This window comes from Lissotriton helveticus, chromosome 11, assembly GCF_964261635.1.
Source record: "Lissotriton helveticus chromosome 11, aLisHel1.1, whole genome shotgun sequence".
Classification (NCBI taxonomy): Eukaryota; Metazoa; Chordata; class Amphibia; order Caudata; family Salamandridae; genus Lissotriton; species Lissotriton helveticus.
In genome coordinates, this window is record NC_136072.1 from 40,777,305 (window position 1) to 40,802,581 (window position 25,277).

The 25,277-nt window shown below is 45.8% G+C and overlaps 1 protein-coding gene across 1 annotated transcript in view; it reads left to right on the forward strand.

Annotated features, from left to right (window-relative positions):
• LOC144791163 (cytochrome P450 2J5-like) overlaps positions 1-25,277 on the forward strand; it is a 575,154-nt gene that overhangs the window by 154,179 nt on the left and 395,698 nt on the right. The window contains exons 3-4 of the mRNA XM_078665817.1: positions 7,759-7,908; positions 9,469-9,629. Of these exons, the coding sequence (XP_078521943.1) occupies positions 7,759-7,908; positions 9,469-9,629 (311 nt within the window). The remainder of the gene's footprint in view (positions 1-7,758; positions 7,909-9,468; positions 9,630-25,277) is intronic.

Genomic DNA, 25,277 nt, shown 5'->3' on the forward strand with positions numbered 1-25,277 from the left:
GCATCCTTCAGCCTTTTCAGCAACCTGCGTCTCTTGCAGCAGGACCACTCAATAGAAGTCACTGGCAAGGGGCCACTGATGCTCGAACTGGACTGAAGACTGCTTTCCTTGAGAAGGTAACTGTTTCTTTTGACCATGTTGGTCTCCTTGACTGCCTCCCTACTGGAGTTAGTTGGCCAAGGTAATACTAAGAAACTGCATTTTAACTTCTAAAAGTTTTTCTTGAAACCGTTTTGAAATGTCAAATTCATTGAATTTTCTAGTGCTTGTTTGTAGTAACGTGAAAAGTCCTGATTTATTGTTTCTTGTAATATCTATATCTCCGGATCCCTCCTTTGATATTTTTTATTTGGTGTCCATAAAATCATAAAAATATACCACCCTTATTATAAATAGGTGTTGGTTTTCTTGAGTGTCTACTTTCTTTCTGCTTCAATTGTTTTGGTGATGTTTAAATGCTTTACACATATTCCTTTGTGTAAGCCTGACTGCTCAGAGCCACAGTTACCCAGTGTTGAGCTAAGGTTTAACAAGCGAAACCTGATTGGTCATAAAGGGGTTGGTAGCATATTTCATGGTGAGGTCACACAACTATACCACATAATACACCCCATATCCTCAAAGGATGTCTAGGGCAAAATCACCTGAGTACATTACCCTCAAAGGGTCCTGATGGTTTTCACAATCTTGTTGGATAAGCATCAAAAAGTAATGACACAGGTGATTTAGTTCGGAGGCTATTTTCATGAATCATCTTACTGGATAGTTGGAATATCCTCTCTCTAGTAATTTCAATGAAAGGGTATTCACCTCTTTCAAGTCTAACACATTCCCTAAAAGAGAGTCCTCAAAGGCCCGGGATCGTAATTATAAAATTCTAACAGAGTTCTTCTCTGTGTATTTTCAGAATAATGTAGAGGAAAGTTTGTTTTTATTGATCATTACAGTAAGATCTCGGTAATCAATGCCGTTGTTACTGCTATGCTATGTGAAGTAAAAGTAAGGTTGTGCATTGATGAGCCAGTCAATGAATTTGGATCGATTTTTGCCGTCTCTAGACCAGATCATGAAGATATATTCAATATTTCTTTTTCACGTCTTTATGTTAAAAAGGATTCACAGAGTTCATACACACAATGCCTCAAAGCCTCTACAAAGAGATTGGAAAATGTTGGTGTGAAAACGGTTCCATGGATGTAACTTTGCGTAGTATTTGTAATAGCAATAGTAATTGCCCTCAAACCAGAAAAATAAATTGACGAGAGCAATACAAAGCAAATAAATTATGAAACAGGTAGGTAATTGCAAGGATCCCTGTCTCTTTTTAATGAGGGCCTCTATCGCCTCTATGCCCCCTCTGGTAGAATATTAGTGTATAAGGAGTCAATGTCAAGGGTGACTAAAATTTCAGTCAGGTGGTTAAAATATAGGTCCCTAACCAAACTGACAAAATGTGTCCTGTCCTTCACATATGTTCTCATACTGGCAACCATATCTTTGATAAACTATTCAATGTATCTAGCCAATGGCTCTATGATAGAGCCACAGCTTGAGAGTATTGTTGTTCCTGGAGGTTTGGAAGCATTTCGGTGTACTTTAGAAAGGGTGTATAGTGCTGGTGTCCTCGTTAAGGAATTCAATACCACTCAGCAAACCATCTAGTTTTGCTTGCTGACTCAAGAATTTACGCACATCTTGAATCTCCACTAACGGATTGAGGTCAAGTCATGTATAAAGTTGGCAGTAAATCCCATGGTCACTTTGTTTTATCTTGAGTCACTGCCCTCCCTCTTTATCGGAAGGTTTAATAACACTATTGGTTTTATATTTATTATGCATTTCTTTCAATCAATCAATCAATCATTTGTAGAGTGCCCTACACACTCAAGGCGCTGGAGGGGGCGAGGTTGCTGCTACTACTCGAACAGCCAGGTCTTGAGGAGTCTCCTGAAGGTCAGTAGGTCCTGGGTCTGTCGCAGGCGGATGGGGAGAGTGTTCCAGGCTTTTGCGGTGAGGTGGGAGAATTATCTGCCGCCGGTGGTTGCTTGTCGGATGCGGGGGACCGTGGCGAGGGTGAGGTCAGCGGAGCAAAGCTGTCGGTTCGGGGTGTAGAAGGTGAGTCGTTCGTTCACGTACGCTGGTCCGGTGTTGTGGAGTACTTTGTGAGCGTGGGTGAGGAGCTTGAAAGTGATTCTCTTCTTGACGGGGAGCCAGTGAAGGTCTTTCAGTTGGGCTGTGATGTGGCTATTGGGGGGGTTGTCGAGGATAAGGCGTGCAGAGGCGTTCTGTGTGCGATGTTGATGTTTCTGGAGTTTTGCTGAGGTTCCTGCATAGAGAGCGTTGCCGTAGTCCAGCCATCTGCTGACGAGGGCCTGGGTGACCGTCCATCTGGTTCCGGTGGGGATCCATCTGTAGATTTTGTGGAGGGTGTTGAAGCAGGAGGAGGAGACAGCGTTTACTTGCTGGGTCATAGACAACGCTGAGTCCAGGATGACCCCCAGTAGAGTGCGTGGTCAGTGGACTCGGTGCAGCTCCCAGTGCGGCCGGCCGCCATGCATCGTCCCAGGCGGAGGGGATGGATCTGATGATGAGGACCTCCGTCTTGTCCGAGTTTAGTATTAGGCGGCAGTTTATCATCCATTGGGCGATGGCCTTCATTCCTTCGTGGAGGTTGGATTTGGTGGTGTTGGGGGCCTTGGTGAGGGAGAGGATCAGCTGGGTGTCATTGGCATATGAGATGATGTTGAGGTTGTGCGATTGGATGATGTTGGCGAGCGGTGCTATGTAGACGTTGAAGAGTGTTGGGCTGAGGGATGATCCTCGGGGTACGCCGCAGATGATCCTGGTGTCTTTAGAACGGAATGGGGGGAGGAGGACACTCTGGGTTCTGCCGGTGAGGAAGGAGGTGGTCCAGTCCAGGGCTTTGCCTGGAAACCCTGCGTCGTGGAGGCAAGTGCAGAGGGTGTGGTGGCAGAATGTGCCGAAGGCGGCTGAGAGGTCCAAGAGGATGAGGGCCGCGGTTTCTCCATTGTCCAGCATGGCCCTGATGTCGTCGGTGGCGGCGATGAGGGCTGTTGCGGTGCCTTGGTTGCTGCGGAATCCCGATTGGGATGGGTCCAGGATGTTCTCTTCGAGGAAGGAGGTCAGTTGCCTGTTGACAATCTTCTCGATGACTTTTGCCGGGAACGGGAGCAGGGAGATGTGCCAGAAGTTCTTGAGGTCCTTGGGGTCTGCCTTCGGTTTCTTGAGTAAGGCGTTGATCTTGGCATGCTTCCAGCCCTCTGGGAAGGTGGCGGTCTCGAAGGAGCTGTTCATGATCTTGCGGAGATGGGGTGCGATGGTGGAGCTTGCTTTGTTGAAGATATGGTGTGGGCATGGGTCAGATGGTGAGCCAGAGTGGATGGTGTTAATGGTTTTGATGGTGTCATCGTCGTTGACGTGGGTCGATGAAAGCAGGGGGTCGATGTGGCTGGGTGGTGGTGAATCTGGGGTGTTGGAGTCTGTCGCGTGGGCCTATTTGCTGAAGCTGTCGTGGATGTCTGCGATCTTGCGGTGGAAGAAGGAGGCTAGGGAGTTGCAGAGGTCTTGTGATGGCAGAATGTCGTTGGAGTTGGCGTTGGAGAGTTCCTTCACAATGTTGAAGAGCTCTTTGCTGTTGTGGGCATTATTGTTGTTGCGTTCTTGGAAGAAGGTCCTTTTGGCGGTTTGGATGAGTTGGTGGTGTCTGCGGATGGCACTCTTGTAGGCTGTGATGCTGTCCAGTGTCTGGTCATGGTGCCACTTCTTCTCAAGCCTGTGGCAGGCCTGCTGGGATGCCTGGAGGTCGGCGGTCAACCAGATGGGTTTTCTGTCGGTGCGTCCGTTCGAGGGTTTCTTGATTGGGGTGAGAGTGTTGGCGCAGTCATCGATCCATCGTCTGAGACTGCGGGTGGCGGAGTCGGTGGCGGTAGTGTCAGTTGGTGGGTTTCAGGCGAGGGTGGTGACTATCTGGTCTTTGGTGACTTTGCTCCAGCTGAGTGGGGGGCCCGTTGTGTATGGTGGTGCGTGGTAGGCTTCTCGAAGGTGAAGTGGACGCAGCAGTGGTTGGCCCAGTGGAGTTCGGTGGTATGGCTGAAGGTGACGTGGTTGCTGGCGGAGAAGATGGAGTCGAGAGTGTGTCCGGCGGAGTGGGTGGGAGTTGTGACGAGTTGAGTCCAAGGTTGGCGAGCAGGGTGGTGGAGTTGCTGTCGTTGGTGTTCTCGAGGTGGAAGTTCAGGTCTCCGAGGAAGATGTAGTCCGTGGATGCAAGGGCGTGCGTGCTGACGAAGTCAGCGATAAAGTCGCTAAACTACGGTCAGAGGCCGGGATGTCTGTAGAGGAGGGTTCCTCTGAGGGTTGTGTTGGGGTTGGTGTGGATCTGGAAGTGCAGGTGTTAGGCAACGCTCAGGGTGTCGTCGGTGCTGGTCGAGATTCTGAGGGTGTTTCTGTGGATGATGGCGATTCCTCCTCCTGTTCCTTTGGCACGGTCCCTGTGGGTGATCTTGTAGCCGTCAGGGATGGCTATGGCGATGTCGGGTGCCGAGGAGGGGTTAATCCAGGTCTCCATCAGGAAGGAGACGTCTGGGGAGGAGGAGTGGAGTAGGTCCCATAGTTCGATGGCATGTTTGCGGGTGGAGCGGGTGTTAAGTAGGGTGCATCGGAGGGTATTGCATCCTCCTCCGGTGGACGTGGTGGTGGTTTTGAGGCTGGTGTAGTTGCAGTTCCGGCAGGTGAAGGGTCCTCGGGTGTGCTTCGGGGTGGCCCGAAAGCAGGTGTGTGATCGGCCGTTGCTGAGTGCGTGGAGGTGCAGGCATTGTAGCGGCGTTGGTCGTCGTGGCATTAGCGGGGGCCAGGGGGTCTGGCGCTGGGCGCGGTCCAGGCACGGACAGGCGCAGACGGGCTTGCCTTAGGCGCAACGCAGCAGCCACCATAAGAAGTGGAGGTGGGAGGGAGGAGCAGCCGGGAGGCGGGAGCGGGACGAATGGGCGAGCAGGCAGGGCGGGGACGCAGGGGACGCAGCAGCGGTAACAGGAGAGCAGAGCGGTCGAAATTAGCAGAAGGGCAAAATAAAAGTACAAAAAGGAATAAGGAGGAATAAAAACAGATTACAGTGCAGAACAGAGAGCAAAATCACAGTGGGCAGACAGGAAAAAAAGGGGCAGTGCGAGTGCACAGAAACCTACGGCCGACCACTGGCCACCAGGGATGAGGCGCAGGTGGTAGACTGCGGGTGGAGGAGGGCCTCAAACTTACAGTAGATGCGGCAGTAGCGAGCTCACGGACACAAGCACAACTGGTGGTGCTGTGCAGCGTGGGGAGCAACCTGCCTGGAACATGGTCAAGGGTTGCTCTCCTCACCGTGGAGCGGCTGCCATAAGAAGGGGAGGTGGGACAGAGGAGCAGCTGGGAGGCGGGAGTGGGATGAATGGGCAAGTGAGGGCGGGGCCTCAGGGGACGCAGCGGCGGGAACAGGAAAGCAGAGTGGGCGGAATTAGCAGAAAGGCACAATAACAGTACAAAAAGGAATAAGGAGGAATAAAAACAGATTACAGCATAGAACAGAGAGCAACATCACAGCGTGGCAGACAGGAAAAAAAAGTGGCAGTGCGAGCGTACAGAAACCTACGGCCTGCCACTGGCCACCAGGGATGAGGTGCAGGTGGTAGCCTGCGGGTGGAGGAGGGCCTCAAACTTACAGTAGATGCGGCAGTAGCGAGCTCACGGACACAAGCACAACAGGTGGTGCTTTGCGGCGTGGGGAACGACTTGCCTGGAACTTTCTGCATTTCTCTCTGCAAACTAATATTACAAGGGTAAATGTTCGTTCCTGATTGAAGGCATAGAAATCTCTCAAGACCAAGGTTTCAAGGATATCACTTCTGGGGCATCAATGTTATGCTGAATTGAACGTAGAGCGGATGAGGAGACCAGCACCATCATGGGGTATTTCGGTGTCATGCTGTGTAAGAAAGTGTATCCAAACAGGTAATCCTGAGCAAATTGAATCATATCCGATCTGTGTGTGTGTGGGGGGGGGTGCTGAAGTGTCTCCCACACCCTTAGTTCTACTGGCACTGATTGATCCTGTATTTTAGGTTTAACCATATCTGTTGTATTGGGATTAGCAGAAACAATAGACTCCCCTCTTCTTACAATTCAGGGGTAACACATGTCCCAATAAATATGACCCAGGATGCAGAAAGAGGACACCTGTTAATCACCCACCTGTTTGAAATCTGTGACATCATCTCCTTATCTAGAGAGTACTTGTGGGGAGCAATGATAATCTGCCTAGTTTGTCCGAATTCTGGATTACGGGCCACAGGGTTTATTTAGTCATGTCGTTTTGTGTTGGTGCTTGATTTGTGCAACACAATGCAAAACATAGTTGTCAGTTACCATACTTTAGACCACAAGCACAGCGCAAAAGCGCTTTGCGCCATACTCATTCAAACATTAATATATGCCATCATGTTTCCTTTTCACTTGAGTTCTTGCATTGGCTTTCTATAGTAGACTGTATTTGCTTTAAAATGGCCTGCTTAACCTATAAATGCCTAAATCACCTGACACCAGGCTACTTGTCCCCAAAAGCGTGGCCCTTTGCACCATCACAACAACTCTATAAAAAAAAACATACAGTTAATTCCAGAACAAGATGGGATGCTCGTTGAGTTCACACACATCCATACAAACAGTTTTCAAAAATATAAGAAAGTGGACTATTATATGTGGTGGATGCTTATCCACCACAAGTATACATGTCATTATTCTTGTTAGGTTCAGTAAGGGTTTCAGTAACTTAAACCTGAGTACAATCCCTGATAGCTGTGCCACAGAGCAAGAAAATGCGTAAAGCATCTAGAAGTACAAAAACAGTTAAGGCAAAATCATAACAAAGCATTATATAAAATACATTTTCAAAGTTTGAATTCAATTTAAGTGCCGAAAAAGGCAAAGTGCCAACAGCTGACAACTGGTCGTGCTAGACCGGGAAGGTAATGTTTAAGGTCGACTGCAATGGAGTGTGGGTCAGATATGAAGCGTAGGTTGGTCCCAATCGAAGATTTACCTTGGGACTTAGACATTTTTCTGGAGAAAAGGTGGTTGTTGATGAGTCACCAATGGTGCAAACTGGATCTGAGTTGAGGTTTGACAATAGTGGGTTGCTGAATAGCGCTGTCCTGATGCAGTTGTTGATGAAGGCAGGAAAGCTCAGAGCAGAAATTGATCTAGATTCAGTTTTGAAGATTTTGTGTCCTTTTACTAAAAAAGGGGTAGTAAACGGTTTTCATGTTATGTTAACAAGTTTATAGAACGCGATGGTTGCCTATCTGACAAGCTTTCTGGCGCAAAATAAAGAGCGTACTATCTAAAGGCCTCAAATTTGTGCATAGAGCCAGGTCTTACACTTTTTTTTAAATTATTGATATCAGCCACATTTCTGATTTCCAAAAGAAAAGAATTCCAAGATATTGCTGCTACGTAGGAGAAATATCTCCCACCTAAGCGGATACAGTGGATGTGGGGGAGAGCCAGCAAGTGGCTGGACGAAGGCCGTTTTAAGGCCGAAGGCTGGTAGAGTGAATAACATGCTCAAGCATGAACTGTATTACAGATCAGCCATTCATTCATTGCATTGTGCTTGTCTGGGCCTCTTCCTAATAAATCTATTGACCTTTGCAATTATAATTGACAGCCATGCATAAATGCCCCATTTATGAATTCATGTATCTACAGGTGTTGCCTCAACCACTGGTCACAGTTGGAAGCAGCAGAGACGTGCAAGTGCAATCATGCTGCGCAGCCTGGGCATTAGGCAGAAGAGCATGGGAAACCGAATACAAGATGAGGTGAAACACATGGTAGAGTTCCTCACCTCTCAAGAAGGTTTGTATATGGATCAATTGGATATATTAATTTAATACATCTCTAAAATGTTCTGCGTTTTGAATTGCACCTGGTACTTTTAGGGACCATTTAGAAGATTTAATTTAGAGACTATTACAATCATGCGTGCTAGTTTTTTTGTAAACTAAAGATGAATGCACCAGCTATTTTACAATGCACAAATAGACATTTTTAAGATAATATAGCTCATGATTCTTTAGATTTATTTCCACCAATTCAGGATTTGTGAGTGTTCCTCTGTGGTAAAAAGGGTGAGGAAAGTGTGTATATCAGGGATTAGGAAGTTGAGTGCCCTATGAGAAAAGTGCAAAAAGAACAGATGATGGACAGAACGCTGAATTAATCAAACATTCACCCCCACTCATAGATCTGGGTTAAATCCGTTGTTTTCTTTGCACGCCACGCCATTCCAGTTTAGACTCAGCCATATGCAAACCAGTCTTGACACTGTTCCCCATGGGAAGAGTCCAGCCCGAACTGCCAAGCCAGGTCTTCCCTGAACCAGAAACAAGCATCTTGGAACTAGTTTCGGGGTAACAGCCCTCAACAGCCAGGCTAGCTTGAATCTGGTGGAGTAGCGATCATGGAACCCACATCTGGTCAAGACTGATTTGCATATGGCTGAGTCTAAACTGGGGTGGCATGGTGAGTAAAACAATGGATTTAACTCAAATTTCTTGACTGGGGTGAATGTTTTGATTTGATCTGCATTCCTTCCATCATTTGTGTGTCTTTTGCTTTCTCGCCCTAAGTGCGCCGGGTAGATGCAGACGTGGGTCCCGGGCTCACTATGCCACTGGATTCAAGCTAACCTGGCTGACGAGGGATGTACTTTTTTGCAAAATTCCTTTAAAATCATGCTATATTAGTCATATCCGCAATACAAAATGGAGCCCAACGTCGCTGTAGTCACATTTACTTACTCACTTTCAACATTTCCACAGTTTGGGAAACACTGTCCTAGATAGCAGAGTTAGCACATTTATCATATTCTTGTCAGTGCAATACCTGTTGTACACCTTACTGTGGGTAGTTTGGCCCTAACGCTCTCTCTGATGAAAATGGACTGAGGTAAGTGCCTCAGTGGTGTTCATGAATTTTCATTCAGCCAGTGCATTTCATCGCCTGATTTGTCTCAAAAGGAGACAACATCAGCAAGGACATAACAGAGAGAGAGCCAGAGATACATTTTGAAGCACAAACTTAAGTTGTGGAAATGAAGTTTATTTCATGACAATGAAAGTCACCCAAGCAGTCAGACACGTTCACCATTTCCAACTGAATTCAATTTGACCATCAATGAACTTTGTAGGGCATGTTCTAAAGAAACACAAACAAAAGGGGAGTGAACTGTTAGGGGGCTGATTGTAGATACAAAATGAAACTAAACAAGACAGGGGACATGTATAACATTTAAAGTTAAAGGAGTGCACCATTTCTTTGTGAATTGACCAATTCCTTCAGACATTAGTGTCTTTACTCCCAACTCTAAATCAGGCCCTTATTCTCCAATATGACTTTTGCTTTCTGTATTCTCAGGGAAGCCTTTGAGGCCTCATCACCTAATCCTGAGCTGTGTAACCAATGTCATCTCTGCTGTGGTCTTTGGGCATCGTTTTTCCTTTGACAATGGCGTTCTGCACCGCCTTATAGAAGCCACAAAAACAGTGGTACCTTTTCTGAGCTCCTTCTGGGGACAGGTAAGATACTGTTGTTCTTTCATGCTATCTCTCTGAAGTATTGTATACTTTAAAGCAACAAATACATTCCCAGATATTTTAAGATGTGAGTAGGCTTTGCTGATCACAAATAAATTATAGGTAATAATAATTAGTAAGAAAATAGTGGTGACTGTGTTTGTAATGGTTTCCTGCAGCCTTCTGATTTGCAATAGTCCTCTCTTCAGCTGTATAGTTGATAAATTCTTCCAACCATACTTCAAACTGCATTATTCGGCCATTGTAGGGCAATAGCAAAGCAATATAAACACATTTTGAGTTTTTATAGTTAAGTTTGCACTCTCATCACAATACATAATAATAATAATAATCCACTTAGAATCAACCTGCACCCTTTGATGTTGGATTACCTCTAACAAACTTTTACCAAAAGTGTTGTAAAGGCAGACATTCTGAGTACTTATGAAGATGACCTGTTGCATCTGTTTGACATATTCAATCATGTGTATTTTCCCTAAAATTACTTTTCCGCCAGGTTCTAACGAAATGGAACATTGAAATGTTATGGCACTCGAGAAGTCAAAAAATATTTAATCGCATGATACCATTCCTCCCGAGTAAATTTGATATTCTTTGATATTCTCTGTTGCTGTCAGGAATGGCCAAATTGCAGTTGAAGACACACCCTCCGCATCCTCACACAAGATAAAAAGGGCGATCACAATGCTAGCTGCTCCAGTCAGTTGGAGGGTTTTAGTGTCAAGATTCCGCTCCAAGATGGCTGAAGCGAATTCCAGGTCAGCAGGCAGCACTGCTGATTAGCGCTCTAGTGTTACACTCCTCGCGCAGCTCTTCCTATGTGAAGCGCGAGTGAGCGTTCCACTGCGCACTTCAACCGACAATTTTGAGAGACGGTAGCTCCGTGCTCTCTCTCCCTCAGAAAATCCCTAGTTTAGCAAGATTTGTGATAAATATCTGCTTAGGTCCCCTTTTCTGGACATTCTCAAACTCTACCTTGCTCCCGCCTCGCTGTCAGTGCGCCCTAGAATTTCCGCTGCTATTTTGTTCCTGGGACTCCTTGTGTTCTCTCCGGAGCCAGTACCTTCTCATGCAAGCAGCGTCAGCGGACAGCAGGTGGCAGCCTTGTGAAAGACTAAACCGGGTTCAGTCTCTCAGTGAATCATTCTCCGGTAAGAGCTTTCCAATTTTAGTAATTGCAGCAGGAAAGTATTTGTCAGCTACAGAACTCCAGCAGAGAATTCAAGCGTTTCAGTCAGTTAATCCAGTGACGCTATTCAAAAACAATTCCTTTCCATAGAGTGGCAGTCACTGGGTTGTGATAGAGTATCCTCTCTGCAGTGTTCTTTGAATAGCGCTGTGAACAATAAATAAGCCTCTGTCCAGAACAATGCTTAAGGCTTAAGGCAGAGATTACATTTTGGAGAGAAAACCTTCTTGGCGCTATCCTCAACTTTCTTGGCGCTATCCTCAACCTTCTTGGCGCTATCCTCAGTCCAGTTTCTAGTGCCAACCTGAACTTCAGACTCTTTCTTGTGGTTCCATTGGAGATCAGCCTGTGATTGATTTCAATTCCATTCAGACTTATTTCAGTATCCAGAAGTAGATGGAAATATATATATATATTTTTGCTTACCACCTTTACCCTTCAGAAGGAACCTTCTAGAACAATATCAAAGTCTTCGTGTGTACCAGTTTTCAAAATCAGCCTTCATAGATAAAATTAGAGAGGGGCTAAAGTCCACACTCCTACAGGTAAAGGAAGGTATTGAGTAGCGTGATAGTATATTCCAGAAGTCACGATTGTAGGAATGTAGTAATGGTGTGTTAATTCTTACAGGTGTACCCTTCCTCTCAGAAGAAGAAGATTCGAAGGCACCAGTGTGGGCAGTCTCTCTGTTTTGTCTTCCACTTCCCCTTTCCCTTTCGCCTCTGAGACTAGAGAGATCTGGTTCAGCGGCGTAGGGGAGTTGGGAGATTAGCTTCGAACTTTCAGTCTGACGTCCCTACGGAATTCAGGAATTTCAGGTACTGAGTTCTGACAGATTGAAGTGCCAGCAATTGCCTTCCGTCTGGGCGTCATGGCTGAAGGTCTTGATCTAAAAGCCTTGGGTTCAGTATTGGAGGGGTTACAGAAACAGTTGAGTGAGACTAGGGAGGAGGTTAGGAAATCCAATCAAGAAACTAGTTATTTGCGTCAACGCCTCAATGAACTCTCCACTAGTCCAAGTCCTAATTTTGGGGGTCTGAGATCTCAAACCTTTAGTCCTTCCCCGTCATCTTCCGAACTTACCACTCAGGTAGTGCATGCCATGTCGCCAACCATTCCGTTGGCCCCACCAGAGAGGTTCTTGGGGGATCCGAATAAGGCTCAGGTGTTTGTCACTCAATGTTCCTTACATTTCCTGTGCAAGCCTATAATTTTTAAAGAGGACCAATCTAAAGTGGCGTTCATGCTGTCTTACTTGAGTGGAGATGCTGCGGCGTGGTCCATGCCTTTAGTGTCCACCAATGATCCAGTGTTATATAACTTTGAAAATTTCAAGACTGAATTTTTGCGAATTTTTGATCGAAGAGCTATTGCCCAGTCAACTGACAATGAACTGTTGGATTTGAAGCAAGGGAATAGAGAATTAGTGGCCTATCTAGCTCAGTATAATAAATTGATTGTGGAAACAAAAAGGCCTGAGGCTAAAAGAGCAGCCATTTTCTATCGAGGATTGAGGGACGATTTGAAGGATGGTTTAGCTCAAATTCCAAGAAGGCCCACGGAAGTATCGGAATTGATAGATTTAGTTCTTCAAATTGATCAGAGACTATCAGAAAGACGTTCTGAGCGACGGAAGGAAATTCGAACAATTCCACCCAGGTTTGATCGAATGCGTTCTGATATTGGAAAAACCAAGGATGAGGTTTCAGTGGAAGAGCCAATGCAGATAGGTACTGTTCGAGGACCACTCAGCAAAGAAGAAAGAGAGAAGAGACGTGTGGGGAAGTTGTGCATGTATTGTGGTGGTTCCGGTCATTTTCTGAAGGAGTGTCCAAGACGTCCTAAGACTGCGCCATGGGTAAAAGACAGGCTCCACCAGTAGACGGAGTTGCACTGGTGGAAGCTGAATCGAAGACAGCTCCAAATCTACAAAGTCTAGCTAACACCTTGCAGCCCTCTGCGCCGCATCTCATTCTTTCATGTCAAATTTCTTTTGGAGAAACAAAAAGTGCTATGGTGGCGATCATGATTGATTCAGGAGCTACAGGGAATTTTTGTGATCTCATGTTTGCTCGGAGTCTGGGCATCCAGTTTATTAAGAAGTCCAAACCTGAACCTGTACGAGCTGTTGATGGTACCCCCCTTTCTTCAGGTCCAATTTCTTTTGATACAGAGGAAATCACCGTCTTGGGACCAGGAGAACATCGTAGTAGCATTAGTTTCAATCTAATAGATGCCCCGCAATTTCAATTGATTTTAGGGCTGCCCTGGCTTACGGAGCACAACCCCAAGATTGATTGGGCAAGGCGTACAGTAGAGTTAAGTTCAGACTATTGCTTGGAAAATTGTTTTCATGCCATCTCTAAGGAGAAGGATTTGTTGAACTCCTATTGTCTGGCCGACCAACCTCAAATGATATGTACAGTGGAAATCCCTGAAATCCCGCAAGAATATCAAGACTTGAAGGCGGTTTTTGACGAAAAAGAAGCACAAAAACTTCCTCCTCATCGGGAATATGACTGCAAGATTGAGTTGGAGCCTGGAGCTTCTCTGCCATGTAGCCGGATCTATGCCTTATCTGAGTCTGAGAATTTACACTTGAAGGAATATTTGGATCAAAATTTGGCCAATGGATTCATCAGGCCATCTCAGTCTCCAGTCTCCTCTCCTCTATTTTTTATTCCCAAGAAGGACAAGAGTTTGAGAACTTGTATAGACTATAGGGCTCTAAATCTGGTTACAAAAAAAAATCGTTACCCGTTGCCACTCATTTCTGAGCTTTTGGACCAGGTGAAGGATGCCAACATTTACACCAAATTAGATTTGAGAGGGGCGTATCATTTGGTTCGGATGGCGGAAGGTGATGAGTGGAAAACGGCGTTTCGAACTAGATTTGGACTATTTGAGTACCAGGTGATGCCTTTTGGTTTATGCAATGCTCCTGCAGCCTTCCAACATTTCGTAAACGACATTCTTCGGGAGTTCTTGGATCGGTTTGCTGTTGTCTACATAGACGATATTTTGATTTTCTCCAAGAATACAGAAGAGCATGTTTTTCATGTACGAGCCATCCTGAAATGCTTGATGGAGAATCAACTTTTTGTCAAGCTAGAAAAATGTGTATTTCACTCCTCCAGAGTAGAATTTTTGGGGTTCATCCTGTCTCCTCAAGGAGTGTACATGGACGACACAAAATTAAAGGCAATTAAGGATTGGCCTACACCCCGATCTGTAAAAGAAGTCCAAAGCTTTTTGGGGTTTGCCAATTTCTACCGTCGTTTCATCCAAAACTTTTCAGAAAAGGTTAGTCCTATCACGCGTTTGCTTAGAAAGAACGAAAAGTTTGTGTGGGGAACAACTACTGAAGAAGCATTTCAATTCCTAAAGAGATCTTTTGTCACAGCTCCCATTCTTCAACATCCAGACCCAAAGGAACCATTTTTTGTTGAAGCTGATGCATCAAACTGGGCCATTGGAGGTATCCTTTCGCAACGTCACAAGAGTACTGGACAGCTTCATCCGGTGGCTTATCATTCTAGGAAGTTATCTCCTGCAGAGATTAATTATTCAATTGCTGACAGAGAGTTGTTAGCGGTGAAAGAAGCGTTTCAAGAGTGGCGACATTATCTATTGGGAGCAAGACATGTGGTGACGGTTTTTACTGATCATCGAAATTTACAGTTCTTAAAGTCAGCTCGAACTTTGACCCCACGGCAGCTCAGATGGTCTCTTTTCTTCGCAGATTTCGATTTTGTTCTGACTTATAAACCTGGAGTGGTAAACGGAAAAGCTGATGCACTCTCTCGTTTGAATCTGGAAGAAGATTCAGAAATAAAACCGAAGTCAAAATCAGAGGAGTTTATTATCCCAAAAGAAAAGATAGTGGCAGTTTCCGTGGTCAGCCAGTTGGAGGAAAAAATTAAGGAAGAATTTCAGAAAGAGAATAATTTAAATTGGGAATCTGAAGGACCAGATCGATTGGTGAAGGATGGAAAACCGTTGATTCAAGGGAAAATATTTGTTCCAGGAGCAAAGTTACAAGAAGAGACTATTGGCTTATTTCACAATCAGCAATTGGCTGGGCATAAAGGAATAACTAAAACTTTGGAGCTTTTGAAGCGAAATTTTGACTGGCCAGGCATGGATGCTCAAGTGAGACAGTATGTTACCACTTGTGAACTATGTTTAAAAGGGAAAAGTCTCAGACAACCATCTCATGGTCTTCTTATGCCGTTACCAGTTCCCCCTTATCCATGGCATACAGTGTCCATGGACTTTATTGTAGAGTTGCCTTCCAGTCAAGGGAGTTCTGTCATCTGGGTGGTGGTTGACCTTTTTACCAAGATGAGTCATTTTGTTCCCCTTAAAGGCCTTCCAGATGCTACTCAATTGGCTACCTTATTTATTCAGCATGTGGTAAAATTACATGGGATTCCAAAGGTGGTCATTTCTGATCGAGGCCCACAATTTGTGTCCCGCTTCTGGAGATCTTTCTTGAGAGGGTTGGGAATTGATTCTCGTTTGTCCACCAGTTATCACCCAGAAACGGATGGACAGACCGAGAGAGTAAATCAGGACCTGGAACAATATCTTCGGTTGTACCTATTGGAACAAGCCGGAGAGTGGCCTTCCTTACTTAGTACTGCAGAGTTTGCATACAATAATTCCGTACATTCAGCTACAGGATTCTCCCCATTCTTCCTAAACTATGGTAGGCATCCCAATATGTTGGTGGGTCAAGTAGAAGTGGAAGTTCCAGCAGCAGGGGAGATAGTCCAGAAATTACAACTAGCATATCAATTAGCTTCTGAAAATTTGGCTAAGACCAAAGCAGCGTACAAGCGACAGGCAGACAAGAGTCGTAAGGAGGGACCCGTTTTTGAACCTGGGGATCAAGTTTGGGTCTCAACTCGTCATATGCGATTGAGAGGAAACCGAAAGTTTCAGCCTAGATTTGTGGGTCCATTTCCAGTGGTTCGAATGATAAATCCAGTGAGTGTCAGGTTAAATTTGCCTAAGACTTTAAAGATCCACCCAACCTTTCATGTGTCTTTGATCCGACGATCTCCACCAAATCTACGTAAGGTCCTACCCCCGGCCCCAATTCAGGTCCAATCAGCTGAAGAATTTGAGGTTAAGAGAATTCTCGACTCCAAGATTAAGAGAGGTCAGGTGTACTATTTGGTTGATTGGAAGGGTTTTGGTCCTGAGGAAAGATCTTGGGAACCCAGTGCAAACGTTCATGCCCCAAGATTGGTGAGAGAATTCCATAAAACTCATCCCCAGAAACCTAAGGAGGGGGTTTTGGTGGGGGGTACTGTCAGGAATGGCCAAATTGCAGTTGAAGACACACCCTCCGCATCCTCACACAAGATAAAAAGGGCGATCACAATGCTAGCTGCTCCAGTCAGTTGGAGGGTTTTAGTGTCAAGATTCCGCTCCAAGATGGCTGAAGCGAATTCCAGGTCAGCAGGCAGCACTGCTGATTAGCGCTCTAGTGTTACACTCCTCGCGCAGCTCTTCCTATGTGAAGCGCGAGTGAGCGTTCCACTGCGCACTTCAACCGACAATTTTGAGAGACGGTAGCTCCGTGCTCTCTCTCCCTCAGAAAATCCCTAGTTTAGCAAGATTTGTGATAAATATCTGCTTAGGTCCCCTTTTCTGGACATTCTCAAACTCTACCTTGCTCCCGCCTCGCTGTCAGTGCGCCCTAGAATTTCCGCTGCTATTTTGTTCCTGGGACTCCTTGTGTTCTCTCCGGAGCCAGTACCTTCTCATGCAAGCAGCGTCAGCGGACAGCAGGTGGCAGCCTTGTGAAAGACTAAACCGGGTTCAGTCTCTCAGTGAATCATTCTCCGGTAAGAGCTTTCCAATTTTAGTAATTGCAGCAGGAAAGTATTTGTCAGCTACAGAACTCCAGCAGAGAATTCAAGCGTTTCAGTCAGTTAATCCAGTGACGCTATTCAAAAACAATTCCTTTCCATAGAGTGGCAGTCACTGGGTTGTGATAGAGTATCCTCTCTGCAGTGTTCTTTGAATAGCGCTGTGAACAATAAATAAGCCTCTGTCCAGAACAATGCTTAAGGCTTAAGGCAGAGATTACATTTTGGAGAGAAAACCTTCTTGGCGCTATCCTCAACTTTCTTGGCGCTATCCTCAACCTTCTTGGCGCTATCCTCAGTCCAGTTTCTAGTGCCAACCTGAACTTCAGACTCTTTCTTGTGGTTCCATTGGAGATCAGCCTGTGATTGATTTCAATTCCATTCAGACTTATTTCAGTATCCAGAAGTAGATGGAAATATATATATATATTTTTGCTTACCACCTTTACCCTTCAGAAGGAACCTTCTAGAACAATATCAAAGTCTTCGTGTGTACCAGTTTTCAAAATCAGCCTTCATAGATAAAATTAGAGAGGGGCTAAAGTCCACACTCCTACAGGTAAAGGAAGGTATTGAGTAGCGTGATAGTATATTCCAGAAGTCACGATTGTAGGAATGTAGTAATGGTGTGTTAATTCTTACAGGTGTACCCTTCCTCTCAGAAGAAGAAGATTCGAAGGCACCAGTGTGGGCAGTCTCTCTGTTTTGTCTTCCACTTCCCCTTTCCCTTTCGCCTCTGAGACTAGAGAGATCTGGTTCAGCGGCGTAGGGGAGTTGGGAGATTAGCTTCGAACTTTCAGTCTGACGTCCCTACGGAATTCAGGAATTTCAGGTACTGAGTTCTGACAGTTGCCTCTAGAATTATATCCGCTTCTCTGTCCATTAATGTTCAATAACATGTTGCTATTAATTTTTTATTACTTTTTTTGCACTAACTTCTATCAACCACTCTTACTTATTCAATGGTTTAAATAAATGAAGGATCTGGAAGTACTGAAAAACATCATAAAAAAAGGCATTTTAAAAATGATTTTAAAGTGTCAGCTGCATTGATAAGGCTATCAATACTATTGATATTCACCAACTTCTGTACAGATATTGATGATATTTTGAATTTATGTAAGAACCTTAGATTACTCAGGATCAGTGTTTTCATATTATTTGCGGTATATTGCACTTATGACAAAAATACTTCCAAATATGACAAAGAATCATGAGGAGTGTTAGTCGTTTAAAGTTTTCTAGGTGAGACAAACCTATACTCAAACCTATTTGCTTATTTTCAAAATATGAGATTTCCAAGCATTGAGCTTTGAGCCAGTACTTTGATGTGTTTCTGTCACTATAATCCTCCTTTCTTGATTGATAGGATTACCATTTTCCAGTAAGCTTTACTTGTTTATTTGTCCACATAAATTTTGAGAAACGTTGTTCAAATTCTTTGAAACGAGCGTTCAGGTATATAGTTGGTGCATATTGGAAGATATATGATAGTTATGAGAAATATGTACTTTTATATAGTTGTTTTTATATATTATAGACAGATTGTTTCATCTGGATCATTTTGTTTCAAAATCTCTTTTAAAACTAGAGATTAAGCTAATAGATTTTGGATAGATTATTGAAATTGTTTAATTCAAAATACATTATAGATTCATTTTGTATTCTGGATGACCTCTAAAGTGCTAAGAAATACATTTTATTCTGGTTGAATTTATGTATTGAGATGTTTCTGAATTTGCAGTAATATTCAAAAACCCTTTCACTGAAGACCTTGAAAGTGATGCAACAATAGCTAGATCATCTGCATAGTTTCACTTGTGGACCTGTTGCCCCGTTTAGAATATTTAAATATAGTCTAATAAATAATCTAGTAGTTAAATTTAAAAGGCAAATTGTCTGGGTGAGAGTGGGTAGTCTTGTTGTGTCATATGGCAAACTGCTATTTGTTTTGTGGTGGTTTATTTCAATATATACTTCTTATATCATACTCCGAAATTATATCTTCATAATGCCTCACATAAATATTGTCATCTTATCCTAATAAAAGCTTTTTTGGGGGTTTACTGTAATGAATGACATTTGTTTATTTCATATGTCAAATTGTATTTGTTTCAGTTAAAAATAAGCTGTATAAATAGAGCATATCATGAAAATATTTACATTAGAAATATGTACAGATAGTCAAAATTCTTTAAACCAGCCATAAAAAATTGAATTTCTTTTGGTCAATTAATCAGCTGGTAGTATATAGTACAAACAAAATTATAAGAAATTAATGCTTAAGATCTTAAAGTAAACCAGATCATGTTAGCATCCAGGCCAGGAAAATATAAGACTACCGGCATAAAAAAGTAATCTGAGTCTTTTGGGTAACATAGTAACATAGCCTCCCTGCAATGCCTTATGTTATGTTTCTTTAAGAGTGGGCAAAGAAGCTGCCTCCTCGCCTGCAAGGAGTTTACACGTAAAAGCATAAAATGCAGCAGAGATCTTAGTACCTTATGCTACAGTTATGAAGATGTACGCAGTTCTAGTTGTTTGTCAACTTTTTTGTGTAGTCCAAGACTGCGAGTACTCATAGTCTAACTTTGATGTGCAAACTCTTTTTGCCTCAGGGAATATAAGCTTCATGTACATTTCGTAGTAGGTTAGAGCCTTAATGCTTGGAAACTAAATTAGACTGCCTCATCTTATGTATTGTTTAACCAGGATCTGTTCCCAATAACACCTTTTAATTAGTGAAAGTCTCAATCTGTTCATTGTCCCAGGGTTCATGCAGTATGTAGCACATCCTATTTCTTTTAGTGTTTGGGCAATATGGTAGAGTTGTCACAATTTTAGGAGGGCTTTGTTCGTCCAAACATCAAGGAATTCCTTTAAATACATTTTCCACTCCGGTTTTGTCCACAGCCAGGTTAACTATAAGATAGATTTTTTAGAAATCAAGTTCAAGTTCAAGTTCAATTTCAATATAGCGCACTACTCACCCAGAGGGTCTCAAGGCGCTTGGGGAGGGGGATTATTATTTATCGAATAGCCAGGTTTTGAGTTCTTTTCTGAAGGGGATGTGGTTCTGTGTAAGGCGGAGGTGAGTGGGGAGTGAGTTCCAGGTCTTGGCCGCCAAGTAGGAGAAGGATCTACCTCCCATGGTGGATCTTTGGATACGCGGAACTGCGGCGAGGCCTAGGTTGGAGGATCTTAGTTGGCGGGTGGGTGTGTAGAAGGATAGTCAAGTGTTGAGGCATTCGGGTCCTAGTTTGTAGAGGGCCTTGTGTGCGTGGGTGAGGAGACGGAATGTTATTCTCTTGTTGACGGGAAGCCAATGGAGGTCTTTCAGGTGGCCGGTGATGTGATCTTGGCGAGGGATGTCCAGAATGAGTCTCGCTGAAGCGTTTTGGATGCGTTGGAGTTTTTTCTGTAATTTGGCTGTGATTCCGGCGTAGAGGGTGTTTCCGTAGTCTAGTCGACTCGTAACCAGTGCGTGGGTGACAGTCTTTCTTGTTTCGGTGGGCATCCAATGGAAGATTTTTTTGAGCATACGAAGTACGTTGAAGCAGGAGGATGAGACTGCGTTGACTTGTTTGTTCATCGAGAGTGAGGAGTCTAGGATGAAGCCAAGGTTACGTGCGTGGTCTGTGGGTATGGGTGCTGAGCCCAGATCCGCAGGCCACCATGAGTCGTCCCAGGCAGAGGGGGATGATCCTAGGATGAGCACTTCCGTTTTGTCTGAGTTGAGTTTAGGCGGCTGTTATTCATCCAGACGGCTACTTCTTTCATGCCTTCGTGAAGATTGGTTTTGGCGGTGTTGGGGTCTTTGGTAAGGGAAAGGATCAGCTGGGTGTCGTCAGCGTAGGATATGATGTTAAGGTTGTGTTGACGCGCGATGGAAGCGAGTGGACTCATGTAAACGTTGAAGAGGGTGGGACTGAGTGATGATCCTTGTGGTACACCGCAGATGACTTCTGTTGCCTCTGATCTGAACGGGGGAAGTCGGACTTTCTGAGTTCTCCCCGCTAGGAATGAGGTGATCCAGTCCAAGGCTTTTCCTTGTTTGCCGATGTTGTTGAGACGTTGTATGAGGATGCTGTGGCATACCGTGTCGAAGGCGGCGGAGAGGTCGAGTAGAATGAGGGCCACTGTTTCTCCGTTGTCCAGTAGTTTTCGGGTGTCGTCTGTTGCAGCGATGAGGGCGGTTTCGGTGCTGTGTTTGGCTCGAAAGCCGGACTGTGAGGGATCGAGGGAGTTGTTGGATTCGAGGAAGGCGGCGAGTTGGCTGTTGACGGCTTTCTCAATGACTTTGGCCGGGAATGGGAGGAGGGATATGGGGCGGTAGTTTTTAAGTTCGGAGGGGTCTGCAGTTGGTTTTTTCAGGAGGGCGCTGACTTCGGCATGTTTCCAGCTTTCTGGGAAGGTAGCAGAGTTGAAGGAGCAGTTGATGACATCACGGAGATGGGGTGCGATGATAGAATCAGCTTTGTTGAAGATGTGGTGGGGGCACGGGTCGGTTGGCGAGCCAGAATGGATGGAGTTCATCAGGCGGATGGTGTCTTCAGTGGAAATTGGGTTCCAGGTGCTGAGGTTGTTAGAGGGCGGTTTGGGTTCTGAGGGGGGTGGAGAGTATTGTTCGTTGGAGCTGTTTCCGAAACTTTTATGAATGTCTGCAATTTTGTTGTAGAAGAAGGAGGATAACGAGTCGCAGAGGTTTTGGGAGGGAGTGATGTCGTTTGAGGCTGCGGTGGGGTTGGTAAATTCTTTGACGATGTTGAATAGTTCCTTGCTGTTATGGGCGTTGTTGTCGAGTCGATTCTTGAATGCAGATTTCTTGGTGGATCGAATCAGCTGGTGGTGCTTGCGGGTGGCTGCCTTGAGGGTGGACATGTTGTTGGTGGTTGGGTTATTTCTCCATGTTTTCTCGAGAGTACGGCATAGCTTTTTGGATTTCTTGAGGTCATCGTTGAACCAAGGGGCCTTTTTGCTGTCTTGTTTGGTGCGATGGATTTTCAAGGGTGCTAATTCGTCAGCGCTGTGAGTGATCCATTGTTTGAGTTTGATGGCCGCTTCGTTTGGGTCCGATGAGAGGGCGGGTGGGTTTTGGTTGAGCGATGTGAGGAGTTGGTCGGTGGTGATTTTGTTCCATTTCCTTCTGGGAATAGGTTGTGGAGGGTTGTGGGTCAAGGTGGTTTTGTAGCTGAAGTGAACACAACTGTGGTCCGTCCAATGGAGGGCTGTGGTGTGATCAAAGGAGATATGTTTGCTGGAGGAGAAGATTGGGTCGAGCGTATGTCCGGATACGTGGGTGGAGGTGTCGACAAGTTGTTTGAGGCCGAGATTGGCCAGGTTGTCAAGAAGGGTGGTGGTGTTGCTGTCGTTCTTCTTTTCCAGGTGGAAGTTGAGGTCTCCTAGTAGGATGTAGTTCTCAGATGCGAGGGCATGTGGACTAATGAGGTCAGTGATGTCTTCGCTGAATTGTTTACGGGTTCCTGGAGGTCTGTAGATGAGGGTGCCTCGAAGTGTGGTCCTAGGGTCGGTGTGGATCTGGAAGTGGAGGTGTTCGGCGGTTGTGAGGTTATCGTCTGAGTTGGTCGTGATTTTGATGGTGTTCTTATGGACGATGGCGATGCCTCCTCCTGTTTGGATGGTGCGGTCTTTTCGGATGATTTTGTAGTTGTCCGGGATGGCTATGGCGATGTCGGGTGTTGATGACGCGTTCATCCATGTTTCGGTAAGGAAGGCGATGTCCGGTGATGTAGTGTTCAGTAGATCCCAGAGTTCAGTGGTGTGTCTGTGGATCGAGCGGGTGTTTAGCAGAATGCACTTCAGGTGATAAGAGTCGGATCTGTTTTTGGGGTTAGTGGATGTGGTCTGGGTCTTGATGCTGGTATATTTGCAGGAATGGCAGGCGAATGGACCGTGGGTAAGTCCCGGACCGGCTTCGTAGCATCGCGGTGTGCGTCCGGGGTTAAGGGCTAGGATGGTGGCGGCGGCATATGTTATGCGGGTGGATTGGGGTTTGCGTGGACCAGGGGGTCTGGCGCTGGGCGCGGTCCAGGCGCGGACGGGCGTAGACGGGCTTACCTTTGGCGCACCTTTGGCGCGCATGGGGCGCGACCGCTGCGCGTAGGTCCATCTGTCATAAATGGATAAAGGAGGGGGGCGGGGCGAGGGAGGGTCAGCTGGGAGGCGGGGGGCGGGGTAGGATGGCCAGTAGGAGCTGGAGGGAGCGGGGGTGGGGCCGCGGGGGAGCAGTGGCGGCGTGGACAGGCTCAAGGCACAACAACAAGGCTGGGAGGTCGTGGGCACGATCGCTGGCACTGTCAGGGGCACACAATGCGGTAGCAGGCGCAAATTAGCTGGCACACAGTTGCAGTAAAATTAAAATTAAAGTTAAAGTCACTGGCACACAATCACAATTTAAATTCAAATCAATGCGGTCGCAGGCACAATGCAGGCAACGATACCAGGCACAGTGGCAGGGTGCAAGATGGCAGGGCAGGAAGGCAGGGCAGGATGCAGGTCGCTGGCACCAAATGGCTGGGGCGAGCTGCGAGAGGAGCGACCAGTTCTGACTGGAGTCAGGCTGGACACAGCTCCTCGTCTCGCGTTACCAGTGTAGGTATGTTAGTGGGAGGGAGGGTCAGCTGGGAGGCGGGTGGCGGGGTAGGATGGCCAGTAGGAGCTGGAGGGAGCGGGGGTGGGGCCGCGGGGGAGCAGTGGCGGCGTGGACGGGCTCAAGGCACAACAACAAGGCTGGGAGGTCGTGGGCACGATCGCTGGCACTGTCAGGGGCACACAATGCGGTAGCAGGCGCAAATTAGCTGGCACACAGTTGCAGTAAAATTAAAAATAAAGTTAAAGTCACTAGCACACAATCACAATTTAAATTAAAATCAATGCGGTCGCAGGCACAATGCAGGCAACGATACCAGGCACAGTGGCAGGGTGCAAGATGGCAGGGCAGGAAGGCAGGGCAGGATGCAGGTCGCTGGCACCAAATGGCTGGGGCGAGCTGCGAGAGGAGCGACCAGTTCTGACAGCCTTGGCACTGAGTAGGCTCAACATAGCCCTTGGTAACTCCATTGTTGTACCTAGTCAAAAATGAAACAAGTGCACCAGTAATTAATTCTCAATGTTTTGCAGTCCTGATGCCTTCCTGAACCCCCCCTGCTCAGCTCAGCCCCATATGTGCTAGCATCCAGCGCTATAATTTTATAAGTTTGGAGGACAGGCTCTTTCATTCTTCTGCCACATTTATTAGAAAAACATAAGACAGCACCTGTATTCTGGCTCATGACAGACCCACTTTTTGCAGCTTGCTCTTTCAAGGATACTTTATCATTAATATGCATTTTAAAAAAATCTAAGCATTTGGGGCCAGATGTAGGTAGCCAAATACCGGTCAGTAACGGCTGAAAATCGGTCATTCCAGCTGTTACCGACCGGTATTTGGAATTTGAGATGTAGGTGCTAAAAAGTATCCGAATCAGTACTCTAGAGTCGGTATAAGTCCGAATCGGTAAATTTCGAATCCACAATTACCGAGTACTTATTTACCGAATAGGTAAATAAGAAATGGTAAAAATGGCCCATCGAGATGTAGGAAAGGCAAAAAATACCGAATTCCATGAAATTCGGTATTTAAGAGTCGGTATTTACCATGGATTAAAAGCAGGTGATAACCAGGTGCAGGCTATAAAAAAGGCCCCAAAATTCCACAGTTTTGCAAGAATGGCGGCATTCTACGTGATTGCGAGGCGGCTACGGCTACAGGCAGCAGGAGAGAGGGTTTGGAGAAGGGAGGAGCAGGTCTACAGGCAGAGGATCACCCTATTCCAACTGACTGAGCCAGAGATACTGCAGAGGTACAGGCTACACCCCAGAACCATCCTGGACTTGATTAGGGACCTCCACCCATACTTTGAACACCCAACACCCAGGACCCACGCCATCCCACGCCATGTGCAGGTGCTGTGTAGCCTACACCTGTTTGCCTCTGGGAGCTACCAGAGTGTGATTGCTGCAGTTGGTGGTGTGTCCCAGAGCTACCTGTCACGTTTCTTCCGCAAGTTGCTGGAGGCCATGACGCAGAGAATGGAACATTATATCTGGTTCCCTGACACACCTGCGGAACTTGCCAAAACAAAAACTGATTTGTATCAACTGGCACACTTCCTTCACGTGATAGGCTGCATAGATGGTACCCACATTCCACTCTGTTCACCTGCAGCCACTGAACAAATCTACAGAAACCGTAAGTCAACGCACTCCATCAATGTGCAGGTGATATGCAATGCTGCCAACATCATCACCGACATTGTGGCCAAATATCCCGGTAGCACCCACGACTCCTACATTTTCCAGAACAGTGGGATATACACACGGCTTGTTGCTGGAGAGTTTGAGGACGGATATCTGCTAGGTAAACAACTGTGATACACCCTGATAATTATGGCAGATGTATGTGTCATGCGTATGTAACTAATGAACCTCTCTTTCCCACCTAGGTGATAGTGCTTATGCCCTGCGTCCCTTTGTGCTCACACCCTACCTCAATCCATC